This window comes from Littorina saxatilis, linkage group LG11, assembly GCF_037325665.1.
Source record: "Littorina saxatilis isolate snail1 linkage group LG11, US_GU_Lsax_2.0, whole genome shotgun sequence".
Classification (NCBI taxonomy): Eukaryota; Metazoa; Mollusca; class Gastropoda; order Littorinimorpha; family Littorinidae; genus Littorina; species Littorina saxatilis.
In genome coordinates, this window is record NC_090255.1 from 18,701,853 (window position 1) to 18,723,173 (window position 21,321).

The 21,321-nt window shown below is 39.5% G+C and overlaps 1 protein-coding gene across 1 annotated transcript; it reads right to left on the reverse strand.

Moving 5' to 3' along the window:
- Positions 1 to 2,511: 2,511 nt before the first annotated feature.
- On the reverse strand, positions 2,512 to 17,421 carry LOC138979492 (glycoprotein-N-acetylgalactosamine 3-beta-galactosyltransferase 1-like). The gene is made up of 3 exons (XM_070352203.1): positions 16,937 to 17,421; positions 3,752 to 3,957; positions 2,512 to 2,804 (listed from the first exon to the last, which is right to left on the reverse strand). The coding sequence occupies exons 1-3, from the start codon at positions 16,945 to 16,947 to the stop codon at positions 2,512 to 2,514; spliced, it is 510 nt and encodes a 169-aa protein (XP_070208304.1). The 5' UTR covers positions 16,948 to 17,421.
- Between the last annotated feature and the right edge of the window lie 3,900 nt (positions 17,422 to 21,321).

Genomic DNA, 21,321 nt, shown 5'->3' on the forward strand with positions numbered 1-21,321 from the left:
CAGACACCAAATTCTCGCCACTGTAATGCATTAAACAAGACGCAAGCACGCTTTCGCAACACGCCGTTATGATCGAGCATCGGTTGAAATCTTTCGCGAGCAGAAGCTCGTATTTGACCGCAATGCATCGGTGCTTAAATGACGCCAATGTGTGTCCATGAGGGACATAAATCTACGAACAATATTTGAACAAGATTTATTCGAACTTGACGGTTTTAATGGACAGTGTTGGTGAAGTTACTGACAGGTAGCGACTTTACAGGAGGGGGAGGGGTCCTCTAACTTTACAGCTCGGAGACAACCCGGTAAGGACTTACCGGTGTTTCATAAATAACACTTAGCAGTTGGCGGACTTATTGAGTTTTACAGGCCAGCATATGAGTTGCAGCTTTTTCAAGAATAAATCTTGTTGAAATATTGTTTGTAGAGAGGAGCAAGCATGAGGAATCTCCAATTCTAAAAATAACCAATTCTGGTAGCTGCCAACCTTCCGCCAGACACACATTAATACTGGGGGGAAATAAATAATTACTGGGCAGTAAAAATAAATACCGGGCGGTAGTTAAACGACAGTTTGACTTTAAAGGACACAATTTTGCAGCTTTTTCAAGAATACGAGCCCTGATATGGCCCTTCGTGGTCGGCTGGGCGTTAAACAAACAAACAAACAAAATCCCTGGTTAAATGTGTTTTCAACAAAAACCAAAATAGGAAGGTGAGAGGATGGGGACCTAAACTACAAACAAACTAACTTAACAAGTCGCGTAAGGCGAAAATACAACATTTAGTCAAGCTCAGTCGAACTCACAGAATGAAACTGAACGCACTGCATTTTTTCCGCAAGACCGTATACTCATAGTATCGTCTGTCCACCGCTCGTGGTAAAGGCAGTGAAATTGACAATCAAGAATAGCGCGGTAGTGGTTGCGCTGAGCAGGATAGCCCGCTTTTCTGTATCTCTATTCTTTTTAACTTTCTGAGCGTGTTTTGAATCCAAACATATCATATCTATATGTGTTTGGAATTAGGAACCGACAAGAAATAAGATGAAATTGTTTTTAAATCGATTTAAAAAATTTAATTTTAATCATAATTTTTATATTTTTAATTTTCAGAGCTTGATTTTAATCCTAATATAACATATTTATATGTTTTTTTAATCAGAAAATGATGAAAAATAAAATGAAATTGTTTTTGGATCGTTTTATAAAAAAAGAATTTTAATTACAATTTTCAGATTTTTAATGACCAAAGTCATCAATTAATTTTTAATTAATTAATTTTTAAGCCTCCAAGCTGAAATGCAATACCAAAGTCCGGCCTTCGTCGAAGATTGCTTGGCCAAAATTTCAATCAATTTTATCGTTGAAAAATGAGGGTGTGACAGTGCCGCCTCAACTTTTACAAAAAGCCGGATATGACGTCATCAAAGACATTTATCCAAAAAATGAAAAAATGTCTGGGGATATCATGCCCAGGAACTCTCATGTAAAATTTAATAAAGATCGGTCCAATAGTTTACTCTGAATCGCTCTACACACACACACACGTACACACACACACACACACACACACACACACACACACACACACACACACACACACATACACCACAACCCTCGTCTCGATTCCCCCTCTATGTTAAAACATTTAGTCAAAACTTGACAAAATGTAAAAACTACTGAATGTTCTATTGGAATGACAGCGAGACTGACCTCCCTCCCTTCCCTTTAACGCTCTTCTCCCTCTGTGTCTGTTTGTCTCTCTTTCTCTTTGTGCGTATCTATCTCTGTCTGGCTCACTCTCTCTGACCCTCTCCCTGTCTGTCTGTCTGGCTGACTGGCTGTCTCTGTCTCTCTGTCTTTCTGTCTCTGTCTTTGTCTCTGTCTCTCTTTACCGTCGATCACTTTACATGTGTAACCTCAATTAACATGTTGCATGTTTCGCTTTCGATTTGTATGTTGCTTACTTTGTCATTTTGTTGTTTATATTTATTTGCTTGTTTGCTTACTTGTCGATTGTTTGCTGGTTCGTTCGTTTACTTTGTTTATTTGTCATGTTGCTTTACTTGTTTATCATTTATCATTAGACATTTGTATTAGAAGTAAGGACCGGTTGTAAGAAAAGGCGTCGCCTTAAACCTCTATCCTTGAAAAATAAAGTTCCATCATCATCATCTCTTCACGTTAATATATATATATGGCTGTGTTTCAACATGTGTTGCAAAGCTGATCGCTTTTGCTCTGAAGTTTTTTTCTCTTTCTGTTTACATGCTGCTGCCTGTGTTTACTTTCTTGACTTGGTTTGTTCATCCTTTAAGATGTGAACAAACCACTTATGTGCAAAAGCCATTTTGACATGCAGTACTTTTGTTTCATGTAATAGTTTATTCATTTAACGTTTATTATTAGTATAGTCCCTCTTTTAGGGCAAGGGCTGGTCGTAAAAAAAGCAATGACTTTGTGCTTACACGAGCCATTACCCTCGTCAAAAAATAACACACTCTCAAGATCACGCACACACCTTCATGAACCAGTCGGCATCGTGGAAGTGGTTCTCATAGACGTATCTCCATGCTTTCTGACTCTTGGCTGTAAGATGCTTCCTTCCTTCGCTCACATTCACTGCTATGGTGGGAATGCTGCTATCGTTGATGGAACTGATGAATAATAATTTATTCACGCGCCGACCCCACGTGTCTCGTACCACGCGGGCTTTTGATTGGTGGTTGTCGGGGTGCGTCATCACCCAGACGAGCACGCGCACCTCCTTCTCCAGTTGCTTGGCAACCGTGTCATCGTCGTCTGCATGCAAAAGTAAAACGTAAGTTGACGTGGACTAAAAATAACAGTAAAAGATAAAAGCAATCAAATCATCTTCTGAATTGATTGAAAGATAAATTGGTACACACCGTTATATTCGTAGGACTTTCCTCAAGGAAATAACTATACGCACATTTCCCGAGAGCTCTCTTGTCCACCCAGATAGAAATGAGTACCAGTCCTTACCCAGTCCGGAAAGGTGAAGGCAGCAAGGCCATACCCATACACATACCCAAACCCAAAACTAACTCCTTTGGCGCTCTCTGTGCACAGTTTCAATTTTTGAAATAATTTATTTTGGTAAAACGCAACTGTTGGCTTTTTCAGATTTTTTCATGAAAAATAATTCAAAGCCAAGACAGCAAGCAGCCAGGGTTTTGATTTTAGGTATGTGTACAAATGGAGGGTTGGTCTTATTTCACGTAAACGCCTGTACAGATCTGAGATGGTGAGCCAAACTTTTCAAGGCCTGCCTATCTTTCGGAACTGGTCTCCCTCTACACTCCCTCTCGCACCCTTCGTTCTTCTGATGATGCTCGACTTCTCCGTCAAGGTCGCTTTAAACGCAAGGCTCATGGCTTCCGCACGTTTTCGTATTATGGCCCTCAGTTATGGAATTCACTCCCCTTTCAATTACGTCACTCTCCATCCATTTCATCTTTAAAGTCCAATTTGAAAACTCACTTGTTCCAACAACATTACGGATAGTTCCTTAGCATAGAGTCTGGGGATGTGAGATGTGCATGATGTGTTGTTTGAATCTGACAGTGATTGTATGAATTTTGTATATATGTATTGTTGTTACGCGCTTTGAACTTCTGATAAGGCGCTTTATAAATGCCCGTTATTATTATTATTATTATAAGAGGAGTTTGCCGTTAAAATAAGGGGAAGTGTTAAATCCGGAGGTGTTCCACCCCGCAACTCACCTGCAGCCAGCCTGCTTAGGTCGGGGCAAGGGAGGTCATTCTGTCGCTCTGCGTGAGAAGGGGACGTCATTCTCATCCGAAATGTGTTTAACGCCGGCCAACTCATCCTTTCGTGCACGTGTGAAATGTGGAGCGTTGTGTTCAAGTCAAAGTACAGGGTAATGGTGATTCCCAGAAAGACACCTGCCACTAGCGGCCAGCCTCGCCTGCCTGATCAAACAAATAAAAAAGTAAAAGATATAAAAAGAAGATAATAATAATTGTCAGTAAGTACTGGTGTCACATGACTGATGTGAACCAGTTGATTGACTAATGGTGATGCGCTTAAATCTGTTAGCGCACTCCAGGGTTCATACAGTTTTTTTGTTCTAGAATTCAAGGACTTTTCAAGGACTTTCAAGACCTTCTAAAGAGAAAATCAAGCACCCTCTTACCTTCAGATCTCGCAATGAAACACTCGCTGGTTATTATACCCCCTTCCTGTATGCCGATTTTTATCATTGGATGTTCAAAAACTAATGATTTAATTTTTATCAAAGGCAACAGATTTGTAGCAGACAATGGTTTTGAAGCAGACAGACTCAAAAGGGACTGTAGGAAACTTTTTCTTTGAGGTTATCAAACAATAAATCATTGCAATTGTTAATTGTGGGTGGTTTTTGTGTAATCAGTTAGCAGCATCAGAGTTTTTAAGGACTTTCAAGTATCTTACACATTTTTTAAGCACTTTCAAGGCCTTGAAACTGACTCCTCCAAATTCAAGCACTTTCAAGGATTTCAAGCACCTGTACGAACCCTGGCACTCCAAGAGTGCGCTAACTTTTCCACAGAGCGTATTCTTACGCCCTTTGCCAAAGCGAGACTGTACTCTCATCCTCAGAATTAATTAATGACATGTAGCTTATATTCTCCACTTTACCAAAAAATAACCATAAATTTCCTGCGGCTCAAAGCAGAAGTGGTTTTTTTTTTCTGACAGATCGCAGGCGCCTGTGCCACAGTGAATCCCACTGATCTAAAAATAGAAGCGGCTGTGTCTCTTCCACAATGGTCTCTTCTCGTTTTGACTTGCAAAGATTCTTCTCATATGCCGTGTTAGTGGCATGTAGCTTATTAACCACATTACCAAATGATGAGTTAGTATAAAATTCCCAGCGGCAAACAGAAAACACAAGTGTTATTCCGATAACGTACCAGCTAGACCAGCATTTGAAAGTAGACTCTGTTACAGTAGACTACACTGAAATACGACTGCATCAGTTCAGTAAATGAATGGTTTCCGAATTATTATTTCAAGGCAACAACAATCGGAATCGAAAACGTGTAGGGTTAAGAACGTTCTTACCATGTGTAAAACTTATTACCAGCCTGCCTCATGTGTGCAGACGAGCAACTGATTTTAGTTTTTGAAATGAGACTGCAGTTCAGTGGTTCGATTGCCCTAGCCGCCTTGCAGACGACATAAACCCCGCAGCAAATTAACATGTTGGGCAAATGTGAACAAACAAACGATGGGGATATAATACGTGTAGAGTTCAGAGCATTCTTACCGTTCATATATAGTACCAGACTCCCCGATGAGTGAAGATACAACACGAGAAACATTCCACATTTACTTTGAAAATGTGCTAACCGTGGCCTTGGAGTCAATTCAAGGGGCAACACTCTGCACAGTCAATCTGTCGAAGCTCGATGAAGGTTTCGAATCGCAAATAACTAAGAGCACAGTCCTTTCTGCGAGTTTAAATGAGGTCTGTATGAAAGATCACTTTTTAGCTTTACGCTACTCTGGAATTTACCAACAGAAATTAAAACAAGAGTTTGCGTGTGACGAAAGCACGACACACTTGAGACAGCCCACACAAAAGTAGATCCGACACAAACCTGACCTATCCAAATGCGCGTAGCAAAATGTGCGTTTTGAATCTTCTTTTTTCTCTGGCAGTACTGACAATATCGTTATTGAAACAATCCCAGTGCACTAAGGGATTTATAGAGCAAATCTCGAAAATAATTATTGAACTCAACGCTATGCGCTTCGTTCAATAATGAATTTTCTCGATTTGCTGTATAAATCCCTTAGTGCACTGGGATGTCTCAATAACTTAAAATGTAATACAAAAAAATAGAATTTATTTTGAATCAGTATTATTGCATATCAGTTGTGCAAATGGCGATGTTCGGAAATAACTCTGTCGCCAGTGACGGATTTAGGGGGGGGGGGGGGGGCTAAGGGGGCCCGGGCCCCCCCTTCAGGGAAAAAAAAAAAGAGAGAGAGAGAGAGAGAGATGATTAAATGACCGTTTTTGAGCTCAGGTGGCCCTAGATTGCAGCATTTTGCTTCCTTGAAAAAACAAACATTCCGGGAGGGCATGCCCCGGACCACCCTAGCATGTTCGGGCGCTCCCTCAATTCAGGCGCTTCGCGCCTTCAAGTTTGTGCAAAAAAGTTTGGGTGGGCCCCCCCTTCCTTAAGATCCCTTGGTCGCGTTTGTATGGGTTGTGAAAGAGGTACAATAATCCATATGTGCTCCTTGCCAACGTGTTTCCGAGACACCCCTCGCTAGTGATTCTCCCGTGGAATGTTTGTCTCGCTAACGGTTGAACGAACGAAGTAAGTAAGTAAGTAAGTAAGTAAGTAAGCATCCCCCCTCCCCCCCTGCATTTTTATTTTTTATTTTCATACAAAGCCGGGTTTTCCCGTGTAACATGCCCCTATTGGCTTTGCTGTGAGGGCGTAAAACTTACATTTTCTTCCAAGTAAGTAAGTAAGTAAGTAAGTAAGTAAGTAAGTTACTAACTAACTTACAAACTGACTAACTAACTAACAAACTAACTATCAAACTAACTAATAAACTGACTAACTAACAAATAAACAAACAAACACACAAATAAACAAACAAACTTACAAACCAAACTAACTAACTTACTAAATAACTAACGAACTAACTTACAAACTGACTAACTAACTAACTAACAAAATGACTTACTGACTAACAAATAAACAAACAAACAAACTTACAAACTAACGAACTAACTAACGAACTAACTAACGAACTAACTAACTAACTAACTAACTAACTAACTTACTAACTATATATTAGATATAGATATGTAGATACATAGATATGTAGATAAATAGATAGATAGAGGGGGCCCGGGTAGCTCAGGTGGTAGAGCACTGGATTTGTGATCGAAAGGTTGCTGGTTCGGGGCCGGGACGGACACGGGTCAACTTTATGTGCAGACCCAGAGACGGTATCCATCTCCCACCCCCGTGTCACCACAGTGGCACGTAAAAGACCTCGGTCACTCTGCCATAAGTGCAGATGGCTGATACCACCTAAACACGCATACACTTGTGTATCTCATCTAAAGTCGGGTTAAAAACCCGGTAACATGCCCCTAATGGCTTTGCCGTGAGGGCGTAACACTTGAATTTCTCTAGAGAGAGAGAAATAGAAAGATATATAGATAGGTAGATAGATATGTAGATAGATAGATAAATAGATAAATAGATAGGCAAATATAAATACATATTTATCACAATTCAAAAGTAAGTAGATAGATAAATAAACAAATACATTAACAAACAAAAAATTATTTATTTTATAGATAAATATAAAAGCCACATTGCACTCACTTTGACTCGTTCTCAATTCCTTTGTGTAGCATGGTAAATTCATAAACGAATGGGGGAAAAAATTAGTAAATAAAAACAAAAATGAATAAATACAGAAATATTCAAACAAATGCAGAACTGCATTCATACAAACATACCCAAATAAATAAATAAGGAGTAAAGAAGAAAGAAAGAAAGACAGACAGAAAAGAAAAAGCAAGATAGAAAGAAAGCAAGACAAATAAATACAAGCCATTATATACCCGGTTTGGCTCCTTCTCACCTGCTCTTTGTAGCATTGTAAAACGATGGAACGGAATAAAACGGAACGTAGAACTGAACAGTTTTTTGCCAGTTTATGACAACTGCAAAATTCATAAGTTGACTAAATGTAAACACTCTAAATTTACAAAAAGTATGCTTATATAAACAAAATTGACAGAAGAAAAAAGGTATGAATTCACATCAGTCAGACTCAGCATTGAAAACAGACAGTTGAACCCGTTTATAATATGAAACTCGAATGTATTGTAGAAAACCTCGCCTTTTTTAAATGGAAACGGACAATTCAAAAATCAGAGTTAATAGACGATGTTCGGAAATAACTCTGTCGGGATGGTTTGGGTTGTGAAAGAGTGAATACCCTTGTTTTTACAGGGACAAATAAATCAACACGTGCTCCTTGTCCACGTGTATCCGACACACCCCTCGCTAGTGATTGACCCGTGGAATGTTTGTCCCCGTAAAAGCAAGGGTATTCACACTTTCACAACCCATACACACTCGACAGAGTTATTTTCTGAATTCGTCTCTTATTTGAATACTTACTTATAGACAAAACGAAAAACGTATATCGACCTACTTTGGATTGGATAGACATACAAATAATATTGTCACAGCAAACACACACACACACACACACACACACACACACTAACACGCACACAAACACACACACACACACACACACACACACACACACACAAACCACCAACTCAGCTGATTCGGATAAAAGAAAACTCGGATGATGAAAAGATAGCTGAGCGAAAGAAGAAGAAGAACAATGTTGTCTGTTGACTAACTTATAAGCGGGTTGCACTGTATATTTAAAAACAAATCTGCAGCGTTGAATGCGCAGAAAGGGACAAACGCAGCTTGAGCACAGATTAGTGACATAATCCGTCTCAAAATTGTAAAGCCCAGCCCCTATCCCCCCTCCCCCCAACCGGCCGACTTATTCCCCATCCCTTTCCCCTGAATTTCGATCCGTACCTCAAAATAAAACTTGAAAGGGGAACAACGAGGTTAGGGGTCCATGCTCAGCGGATTGCGACTCTATGTAGTGGAATCTTTCTCTTAATACCCCTTTCCCCCCCCCCTCCTCCCATTTACCACATTCCCCTTAACACACCTTTCCGATCAAAGATGTCGTTAAGACGGATCACGTGACCGTCGCCCAAATAACACAGGAATTAATGCTTTAATTTGGGTGCGACATTTTTTACAATAATTTGTGTGTGCTATTTTTACATTTTTTCATATGGTCTTTTATAACCTCTGCAATGTTACCTCCATTTTAATACTTGGGTGACACAAGCTTCAAGGTCAAATTCCCTAGGAAATGTTTCTAAATGGGGCGGGTTGGCCGACTCAAGCTTCAAAGTTTAATTCTTCAGAAAAGTTTTCCTAAAGGGTGAATGGAACAACACAAGCTTCAAGGTCAAATTCACCAGAAAGAGTTTCGAAAATGTTTGATGGGACGACACAAGTTTCAATGTCAAATTCACCAGAAAAAGTTTGGAAAATGTTTGATGGGGCGAAACAAGCTTCAAGGTCAAATTTTCCAGGAAATGTTTCCTAAAGGGTGAGGGCAGACAATCGTCAAGGTCAAATTCTCCAGAAAAAGTTTCCTAAAGGTTGGGTTGGGCGACACAAGCTTCAAGGTCAAATTCTCCAGGAAACGTTTCATAAAGGGTAAGTTGGGAGAAACAACCTTCAAGGTCAAACTCTCCATGAAAAGATTCCCAGAGGGTGGGTTCTGCGACACAAGTGTTAAGGTCAAATTCACCAGAAAAAGTTTTGAAAATGTTTGATTAACACAAGCTTCAAGGCCAATTTCCCCAGGAAGTGTTTTCTAAGGGGTGGGTTTAGGGTCCAATTCTTCAGAAAACGTTTCCTAAAGAATGAATGGGACGACACAAGTTCCAAGGTCAAATTCACTGGAAAAAGTTTCGAAAATGTTTGATGGAAAGAAACAAGCTTCAAAGTAACCTTTCCAAGAAATGTTTCCTCAAGGTTTGGGACAGACAAGCTTGGAGGTCAAACTCTCCAGATAAAGTTTCCTAAAGGGTTTGTTGGGCGACACAAGCTTTAATGTCGAATCATCTGGGAAATGTTTACTAAGGGTTTTGGGCAGACAAGCTTGAAGGTCAAACTCTCCAGAAAACTTTTCTGAAAGGGTGGGTGGGGCGACACAACGTTCTGCTCGCAATTGCATACACAGATCCCCTTGGGCTTTCAGCCACGCTTCGGTGGTCTATCCATTCCCACATTTCATTGACTTTCCTGCGGAGAATCGATCACTGCAATTTTGCGACGAATTGATTTATATCATTGTCTTGGTAGGCTAGCGTCATCCTGACCTCAGGTCAAAATGAGTTCGGCTCATTCTCTCCCTGACAGGATGCCTTGAGTTTGTCTGGTAAGGAAACCGATTTTTTTTAACATATTTAGAGCTTTTTGTAATGTATTATTGATATAAGCAGATTCGCGATCGTCGATAATGATTTTTCATGGTGTTTTGTAATTTTTAAATTACAAAGGAATTGATATGTAAGACATTTTCAAGCGAGCTATCTTTCGCGGGTGTATTTACTGTGCAAACAACTCTAAATATGGCAAAAGTGTCACGTGATAATCACCGTTTGGTTTCCAGACGATTTTTTCTGTAACCAGTTGACAGGGATGAAACCATATATTACGGTCTCCTTCCGGCAGCAGTCCCAAAATTTCGACTTGTTTTGACCTTAGAACGATGTCTTTATCATAACTGTGAAGAACAGAGCGGAGATCACTGTCGAAGTCGGCCAATCTGCAATCATTTTCGTCTCGCGAACACTGATCTCAAATTTAGATCAGTGCTCGCGAAAACCATATGGGACTGAGATAACTCTGTATTCTTATTTTGATAGATTCGCGTAGGACTGTAGCGTCCTGTCAGGGAGATAACTGGCAATAGCTGTTGAGCGATGACTGATCAGAATGGGCTAGCGTAAGATGTAAACGTCGAAGTAAGCGAGGCGGAATTACCCGATCAGCCCCAGCACATGAACTCATTACGTCAAAAGCCAACATGGAGATCGACTAGTCTCGACGAAAGCATCAGTTCTTTCTATTTTGGGTAGTTTACGTCCAAGACTTTGTACTCAGTAATTATTAGAAAAATAAGCTTCAACCAACTGGATTGGAGGCCTTTTTTGGCGTGTTAGTCCTTTTGAGTTCACGTTCTTAAAAATATCAACAACAAAATCCTTATAACAAGAATTAAAAAAATAAGTTAATGTCTTAAAAACAAAATAGAAAGCTCCAACGACCTAGATTTGAGACACGTCTTTTTTTTGCTTTGACGTAAATGACCTACAAACGAACCTTTTTTTTAATTATTTTTCTTTTATTGTTTTGGGCCCAGAGGGCTTTGAAACAAAAATATAATTTTAACAAGAAAAGGTAACAAATCAGACAGTTAATATATGTATACAAATTGAGCGGACAAATACAACAATACTATACAACCAAAATAAATTGGCAATATACACTTCCATACATACAAACAAAAATAAAAGAAAAATAGGTTTAACAAAATCAGGTAAGAGATCAGACAGATAATATATATACATTAAGGGGACAACGATAATATACAGCCGAAATAAATTAGCAATACCATTATGCCATGCATCTTTTGTAACAAGAAGAGCAAACGCTCGATCGAGTCACTTTCGCAGTTCTGAATATTATATGAGGCATCAGATGGACAGGAAGAAATTGCTATTCACAACACAATGAGTCACGTTCACATAAAATTTGAGCCCGGTCACTTTTATAGTTTCCGAGAAAAGCCCAACGTTAAGTTGTGTGTTGCCGAACAGAAAAGGCTAGTTATCTCCCTTGTTTTTCTGATAACGTTCGTAAAAGGCTACAGATGTAAATACTTTGATGTAAAGAATAATCCTACAAAGTTTCAATCACATCCGATGAACTTTGTCAAAGATATAAAATGTCTAATTTTTCCTTTGACGCTGACCTGTGACCTTGAAAAAGGTCAAAGGTCAACGAAACCATCGTTAAAGTGTAGAGGTCATTGGAGGTCACGACTAAACAAAATATGAGCCCGATCGCTTTGATAGTTTCCGAGAAAAGTCCAACGTTAAGGTGGTGTCTACAGACGGCCGCGACGGCCGGCCGGACAGACTAACACTGACCGATTACATAGAGTCACTTTTTCTCAAGTGACTCAAAAAAACACAAAACAAAACAAAAGCATATATTACATACATATACATACCAATAAAAAACCTAGATATAACGCTAACATACTAAAATCATAACGTGGGCTACAAATCTTGCTATCTTCATTAGTTTTATCTTACAATTCAGTAACTGTTCATATTTTAAACAATTTGGGTGAGATCGATAATAAGGACTAATTAATTTTCTTCTTTCAGACACTATACTTTCGTCGGTACAAATGAACAAATAGTGAAACTCATCACCTAATTCATTTTTATCGCACATATCACACAATCTTTCATTTCTAGGAGCATTAAAAAATCTGTGCTGATGTATTGGCAACTTATGATTGCTTGTTCTAAATTTTGCTAATTTAACTTGGAATTTCCTAGGCAAACAAAGCAAATACCTTTCCAGACAAAAATCCTTTTTATATATTCTGTAATTAAAACACAAGCTGTTGGCGTTCACGTCAGTGTTCCATTCCTGCAGGAATTGATTTCTTAGCCTTTGCTTTACAACGTTTTTAAAACCTGAGACGGCAAGACTCTGAGTTGTCCATAAATATGATAGACCCAACTTATTTAACATGGTATTGACATGCGACAACCAGGGCAATTTAACGTTTTGTACATGGTACAACTTCAAATGTAGCTTTAACATTAAACAGGAGATCTTATTCGCACCATCGTTCATTTCTTTCATCCGTTTATACCAATAAAGCAGTAACTGACATTGTACCTCAATTCTAATTGGATAACGACCAAGCTCTCCGTAAACCATACAGGTGGGTGTAGTTTTATATACATCAAGAAGCATTTTTAAAAATCGCAATTGAAACCTTGATAATATGTCTAATGAATCATATCCCCACACCTCACAACCAAACAGCAAAATTGGATGTACACACTTCTCAAAAAAGATCCAATTGCACGTCAATTGGTAAATTTAGTTTTCTACATTTTCGAATTAACGAGAACATTGCACGGTTACCAATCAAACATTGACGTTTCATGGCATTATGAAATTTGTTATTATAGTTAAATAGTACACCTAAGTACACATAGTCCCAAACTACTTGGACAGGTACTCCATTCAAGAAATTTTTTTGGGATATTCCGTATTTTCCCCCGCGAAAAAGCAACTATTTTTGTCTTTTCAATATTTATGCTTAGTCCCCAGTTTTTACAATAACGATCTAGTCCATCCAGGGCTTTTTGCATTTCGCCAGGCGTTTCGGCGAGTATAGCAGTATCATCAGCATTATATTAACAGGAACAAATACATATAGTCATTAATGCGTTCAACATCTATTTCTTGGGCTCTTTTCAGGGGCAACTCTAGGCTGACATCATATTCAATCAAAAACTGCTTCAGGTCGTTTAAAAATAGTGAGAAAAGAATCGGTGACAAATTTTCGCCCTGGAGAAGCCCGATGTTTGAGGTGAACGCCTCGGAGAATACACTATTCACCTTCACGCACAATTTTGCCTTATCATACATGTCCTTAATTACATTCAATACCTTACCATTAATATTCCGTTGCATCAGCTTCTGCCACAGGAGACTGCGTTGCACAGAATCAAAAGCCTTACGCAGATCAATGAAAGCACAATATAACTTTTTCTTTTGTTGTAAAAATATATCAATAAGACAATGTAGTGCAAAAATGTGGTCTACAGTAGAGTGGCCTTTTCGGAATCCAGCTTGTTCGTTGCCGATCACAGAATTGTCATCCAGAAATGCATGCAGTCTTTTATTTATCTCCCGCAGTGGGGCACTGCGGTTATGAAATTAAAGGCCCCTCCTGTTTTTGGAACCGCAGGAGCTTTCTAGTTTGCTGTTAGGTAGATTTTTGGTTCCTCTTTCCTGTCATGCTCTCTTTTTCTTCATGAATTCTTTTCTTTTTTCTGCCTTCTTGCTCATTCACCTGTATTTTTTCCAAAAATCTCTTCTCTTGCCGCTTGTCTCGCGATTCATGTATAGTTTAATCTGTTAGTGTTCTGATGTAAGTCCAGCAGTAGATAGGTTAAGCCTATTTTAACATACTGGAAACTGGTAATCTTCCAGTAGGTATTAATTTAGTTTTACTAAAGCCTGCTGGGACACAAGTAATGGGTTGGTGCATTTGTAAACGGGAATCGCTTGAAAAGTGGCCCCCTTCATCCCCCCCTTCCTCGTCCTGATATGGCTCTGCGTAGTCGGCTGGACGTTAAGCAACAAATAAACAAACAAACAAACAAACAAACAAACTTTTATTTATCACACTTGTAAAAAGTTTTCCAAAACAACCTAGTACACTGATTCCTCTATAATTATCAGGGTCGGCTGTTGAGCCTTTACCTTTAAAGATTGGGCTTATATACCCCACTGTCCAAGCTTTAGGCATTTTCCCAGTATGCAATATCAAGTTAAATAAACGTGTTACAATAGTTAATAGTTTTGGTGAGGAATATTTCAAAAACTCGTTTAAAATACCATCATATCCGCAAGCTTTGTTATTTTTCACGACATAGCACCAGTATACTGGCGGTAGGAAGAAAAATGTATTAAAAAAAATTCACAGACACCAGAGACGGTAAAGGGAGACAATCGTTTCCACTGCCAGTTTGCTAAATAGGCCAGAAAGGATGAGTTGTTTCCCATGAACCGTTTTCTACCTGGAAGTGTGTTTCCAACCCCACCCAAAAGTGTGTTGGTGTCTCAAAGAGCAAAACTTTTTCCGAAATCCAATAATATACCAATTTCTTTGAAAATATTTGGATTATGTGTTAAATTTACCCTCGTACATGTTATGTTAATTAGAAACATTTAAGAATCAAATATTTCACAAAAGCAAACCAATTTAATGTAAGTGCATCAGATATTTAATGATATTTTTTGGAAATGTGTCAAAATTCGGCATTCAATTGTTCATTCATAAGGTCTATGTCATCAAGCACATCATCTTGCACATCAATCAAGTCGTGGTCAGATACATTACTAAGTTTTTCAAAATGTTTTACGAATACTTCACGGGATATATCATGCATCGCTTGTTTCTTCTGCTGGTCACATCCACTTATCAGTTTCCAATAACTGCTGGGGTCAGAAGACTTCATTGTTCGAATTTTCTTATGTAGCTGCTTTAAATAACTATTATAACTTTTGCTCAGTGTTCCCTTATAATCCTTGAATGCTTGGACCTTATCTTGTATAATCTCTCTGTTATTTGGTTGGGCTTTAAATTTTCTCTTTTTTTTTCTATATTTCCTTCTTGTCTGTTTACATTCTTTATCAAACCAAATGTTCTTAACTCCGCTATGAGCATCGTTACTGCTACATGTATTTATTTTTTTCTTCTGCTTATTCTTTCTAAGCATGTTCAATTTATTGGCAGCTTCGGATAGAATTCCTTCTATTTGTTTCATTACATTATCGATCTGGTCCTGAGTTACATCCTCTACGCTACCAATTAGGGAAACTAATATTCCTTCCACTAATAATACTTTATTATCATCAATTTCATCTACAAAATTCTGATTTGCTCCTACTTTCCATATTGGTTTCAACACACTGCTAGTGTTATAATTGCTTTCAGTTTCATTCTCAACGTGTTCATTGTCCATTAGGATATCTGACAGGGAAAAAAAAAAGGACAATGGACATCAGATAAACATTCATTATAGTCACATACTTGAAATTTTGAAAATGACGGAAAAACATCAGGCGAAGCTAGTACATAATCTACCAAACTCACATTATTACAAGTTACTCGACCCAATCTTGCGTCCTCTCCCATTCTGCCGTTCACTATTAATAATCGTTGACTAATACAAAAGTCAATAAAACTGCGGCCAAAATTGTTCATAACATGGTCCATTGAGCACCTCTCTTTTATAATTCCAAACATGTCCATCATCTGCACTGTTGATACTTCATCAGTTAATTCATTCATAATAGCACAGTCTTCCAAATAGTCTCTTGCATATCCACTTCTAGCATTAAAATCTCCAATCATGACAACCTTTTCTGCATTCAAATATGATAGTGTTTCTTCTAACTCTTGGTAAGCACTGGGTCTGACATAGGGTGAGCCTTCTGGTGGCAAATATACCACACACAACAATAACCTTTCAATCATCTGCTGACCTACATGTTCAGACAGCTCAATAAAAATACCATCTTGAAATACTGGGAAGTTCACAAACCTGTATTTACTGTTGGCACTTTCTTCAATTTTTGTTTTTAATTTAATGTCTTCTACAATCTTAATGTGTTTACAGAACTCGTCCCTGATATAATCTGCAACCCCACCCGACTTTCGTTTACATATCAATCTGTTGCACAGCAACTGTGCACAAGAAATAATCAACGAGGAACAGCTGCCGCGTCCTTTTTGATCGGGCCTTGGGCTTTCAATTTCAAAACTTCTTTTTGGTGGAGTGTTTTAGCCTGTTGCTACATTCACGGTCACAGAGACGAGACAAGCTGTTGCATACGAGGGCTGCATAGACCAGTTATTTTCTTCTTTCTGTAACTTCAAAATGAAAAAGATAAAAAAAAAAATTCTTCAAGAAATATGTGTTTTCTTTATCTGCATTCTGGACGTGTTTGTTTCGATGTGCGTGGTTTAAAAAAAAAAAATGTTTTTGCCTTTTCATGGCATAAGAGAATTCTTCTAGGTAGGCTCATGCCAAAATTACACTGCATGGCTTTTTTGTGTGCAAAGTGGGTATTTTTTTAAAATTTATTTATTAATTTGATTAATGTTTTAGTGACACTCATGTCAACTGGTAAAATCAATTCTACCAGCAAAGCAAACAAAAATTAACAATACAAAACAAAACAAAAGTTCAAATCTGCTCGGGAAGCCGCCAGGCTGTACCTTTTTGGTTCGAGTAGGGGAAGGTTAAAGGCAGAGTAAGCCTCCCGTAAACCATCACAGATACGGTCAGACTTTTACACACAGTACAAACACCATTTCATTTAAACACTCACCAATTGAGAACATCCTAGGTGCCCTCCGTAAAGAGCGAACAATTTTCAAAGAATTTATTTTTGCGTGGTTTATCTTACCCCTGAGCCATCGTGAACCCGTGTGATCCAGTTTTCCCTTTTCACAATGCAGTCGTCATAGTTAGTCATTTGAATGCGACTCGACGTGAGCTTATCTACAATAGCACGTTTTTTTATGCACGAAACAACGGCTGTGGTTCACAAGAACTCTAGCAATGGCTTTTGACTGTTGAGAGGAACGGCGATTTGCACTGATAAACCGGCCGTCGTCTGCTACGACCCTTGCGTGACCCTGCTTCCGGGCTTTTCTTTTTTTAAACTTTCACAACTTCGAATTGTTCTGATCTTGTCTTGATGAAAAACGAATTCTTTTATGATTAAAGAATGTTTGTGTAACAAGCTGTCAATTTATTATTTAGATTTTAAAAGTTAGGTCTAGCGCAAAAACGAGGCGCCGTTGTTGTTAACGGAACAAGTCTACGAAAATAAATTCTTTGAAAATGTCTCACGCTCGAAAGAAAGCAGCCAGGATGTTCCCGTTCGGTGAGCGTTCAAATGGAAGTATGCTTGTACTGTATTTAGACGCTCGGGGAGCTCTGTGATGGTTTACGGGAGGCTTACTGTGCCTTTAAGTAAATTAATACCTACGAAAGTCACAGTTTTCAAATGCTTCGTACGTCTTTGTTTCTTGAACAATACTCTTACTTTTGGTACCGTTGTGTTCCAAAGGCTCACGAAGCAATTGAAAACTGTGACTTTCGTAGGTATTAGTTGACTTAAAGGCTGTGGGGCGGGGATGTAGCTCAGTCGGTAGCGCGCTGGATTTGTATCCAGTTGGCCGCTGTCAGCGTGAGTTCGTCCCCACGTTCGGCGAGAGATTTATTTCTCAGAGTCAACTTTGTGTGCAGACTCTCCTCGGTGTCCGAACACCCCCGTGTGTACACGCAAGCACAAGACGTGACCAAGTGCGCACGAAAAAGATCCTGTAATCCATGTCAGAGTTCGGTGGGTTATAGAAACACGAAAATACCCAGCATGCTTCCTCCGAAAGCGGCGTATGGCTGCCTAAATGGCGGGGTAAAAACGGTCATACACGTAAAAGCCGTGGGAGTTTCAGCCCATGAACGAACAAACAAAAAAACCTTAAAGGCTGCCATATTCGTAGCGTTCATTAATTAATTCATATTGTTTACATGTGCCAATAATGTTATAAAACTGTACCCAAGGGGATATAATAACGATTGGCTGTAGCTTTCGAACACAGAAAAAAATATTTCAGTATTGCAAAGTGGTGTTGATAGTGTCGAATGTAAACAGAACAGTCTCAAAGTGAAAGTGGATGTTTTCCGGAAATTGCGCAGGCGGAAATATACGATCTCTCACAGCACATATTCGCAAGAATAAGGCCACAGGCTTCAGCTAACAAGCTACAAGTACATCTAATTTTCTAATAGGCCTATGTACTCACGTGTCCAGCAAAACTTTGGCGAGTTCAGTATCGATTGTACTTGGTTCTCAATTTGAAGCGATGGGCCTCTGACGAAAACAATCTTTCTTTCAGCGCGACCCAGCGCTGGTGCTGCGTGGTGAGGAGTCCACTTTCTCTTCTCAGCAGATGTAGTGGCCTTGGCAGCTTTAGACGGGTTTACTTCTATCTTTTTTGCCATTGTACGCAACCGCACTTTGACTGTCTCCGACACCATCTTTGGTTTACGAAACGTCACGAAGTGACGTCAACGGTCTAAAAATAGCCCAAGTCCTGGAGAACTGTTGCTAAACATAGCAATAAAGAACTAATTATTTCTCGTAATTGGTAAGGACTTCAAACCTAAAACTTTGCAGGAAGCTTAATTTATACATCCCCGCAACGATGGGAAAAGCCCTGGAAGTAATTAAACTAATTAAATAGGACTATATGTCAGCCTTTAACCTCCACCTTAAGTGGAAAAATAATGTTCCCACACGAACAAGCGTGGGCATGTCTGAGGTAGAGAATATAATCGCTGACAAGAGAAGACCCGTACCTTTAACCCTAGATACGACAAGGAAGCCTTAATGAAATCAGATTCTGCTCAATGTAAAGACACTGTCCTTCCCGGCCTCGTTAAACTTGTATGGAAAGCCGTTAGGCTCACAACAGGTGCGCGTGCAATAAATCATAGCACGCAATTGATATTTGATGCTGCCGCATTAAAAATATTTACTCCGCTCGGAATAATTTCATTTCTTCTGACCATGTCAAAGCTGCACCAAGACTTGAAACGGAAAGTATAGGACTTGCAAAGCTTGTGGATTAATCAAAATAAGTCTTTCCTTGCTTTGGTTTAGTGCATGTGTAACACGCTTTTATCGTACATACGGGAGAGAGACCACCTATGAGATAACAATATCGTTCCAACCACATGTGTGTATATCGTGTAAATGAGGTCGTGTCAAACTGGTCTGGCAGGGACCTGCTTGTTCACTGCTTATGATGCCAATGTCACCGAGACAAACGTCATTATTAAAACACTTTTGCGCCTGATGTTTCCCCGGAATAGTTTTTAGAACTTACACGTCACGCTACACTTTCTTAAGTGACGTTTCTTTGCTTTGACGTCAAAGATTGCACGAGGCTTTGGAAGAGATCGAGATTCCATAAGAAGTGTCTTCAATTTGAACGCCCGACTGCGGCCCGGTTTGAGTAAAATACACGTAATTACAGTATGTAGGATAAACAGAATACTACATGGCTTGCTGTGTTGTACCAGATTTACACGCGTTGCTTTTTTTTTTTAAATATGGAAAAGATCGCTTTCGCTCGCAGTTCACTATCTAAAAAAGCAACTCGTGTAAACCTGGTACGACACAGCAAGCCATGTAGTCAGGTCGTCATTTCCCGATTTTGACCTTAACCCCTCAAAAAATACCTCGGAGAATGTTTTGACTGTTTTGAACTCTGTGATGTCTGTAGATTACAGATCCGACGGATGACACTCTGTCATCCTTGGGCATTTTGATGTATTCAAGATGGCGGACAAGATGGATTCCAGACTGCAAAATAGTCGAAACTGCATGCTATAAACTAGCAGAACTGTATTTATTTATGTTTTCCGGGAGATAAAACGGGAGTTAATATGCATAACAACAGTTACATGATTAGCAGACACTATAACCCGAATGGCTGGTCTGTTGAGGGACCGTTAAAACTGGTTAACGGAGCAGGATGATATAGTTAGTTTTAGCAATATATTTTTTCAGTTACAGCTAATGGTTTAAGCTTATATGTGTTGTGGGCTTTGATTACTGTTGCACTTTGCTTGACCTTCATCGGATTTCAAGGTCATATGAATGTCAAATGTTCATTCAAATGATAAAGGATTATATTATTTTTGAAGATAAAATGACGAAATGTCTTCTTAAAACTTGCCATGAATAAAAACGTTCACCAACACTGAAGGTCACACGTTGTCAAGGTCAATGGTCGGTGAGCAAGCAGATAACAACTTAATCCTGGAAAAGTGGCTGTAATACCCAGAATAACTTAAAGTTATCTTGTGCTCTTTTTAAAAAAAAAGATCTAGTCAGGTGAGGAATGTATACATCAGACGAAAGGCCTTGTAAAGTGTCACAGCGCCAAGCGATTGACACCATATACACAGTGTTGTGTCAGTTAGTGACGCCCCGAGGAGGTGTATTAGGCGTCATGTCAAGAGGCTAAACCTGATGTACCATGTCTCATATACAAAAGACCTCTATCTCATAACGTAAAGGTCATGGCGACGAACCAGGGATACTGGTTAGTATGCACTTGACCTCGCCGATGACCACACAGGATGATGTGTAGTTTACCACTCCAGATGACCAGGCGGGATGACCACGCTGGTTTACCACACAAGATGACATGGTCATGCAGTGAGTTTCCAGTTTGAGGGCAGCCACCATCGATCCTTTTTTCAATTGCTGAAATGGTAGCGGATGACTATGCCTGATAACCAATAAATGACCACGCCCGATGATTACGCAGGATGTCATGTAGATTACCAGTGCGGGTGACCGGTGAGAATTGCCAGTGCGGATGACCAGTGTGGATGACCTGTGCAGATGACCATGAAGGATGACCAGTGCAGATGACCAGTGCGGATTACCGGTGCGGATGTCCAGTGCAGATGATCATGAAACATGACCAGTGCGGATGACGAGTGCGGATGATTAGTGCGGATGACCAGTGCAGATTATCATGGACGATGACTAGTGCAGATGACCAGTACAGATGATCATGAAGGATGACCTGTGCGGATGACCAGTGCAGATGATCATGAAGGATGAATAGTGCGGATGACCGATGCGGATGATCACAAAAGGATGACCAGTGCGGATGACCGCAAATGATGACCAGTGTGGATAACCGATCCAGATGACCAGTGCTGGTGACCAGTGAAGGTGACTGTTGCACATACCCAGTG

Bases quoted from the DNA above. Each gene is read 5' to 3' on its own strand.
- LOC138979492 (XM_070352203.1), bottom strand. The intron at 2,805-3,751 runs GTGAGTTGCGGG...TTTTGCATGCAG, and splicing joins CCTAAGCAGGCTGGCTGCAG to ACGACGATGACACGGTTGCC.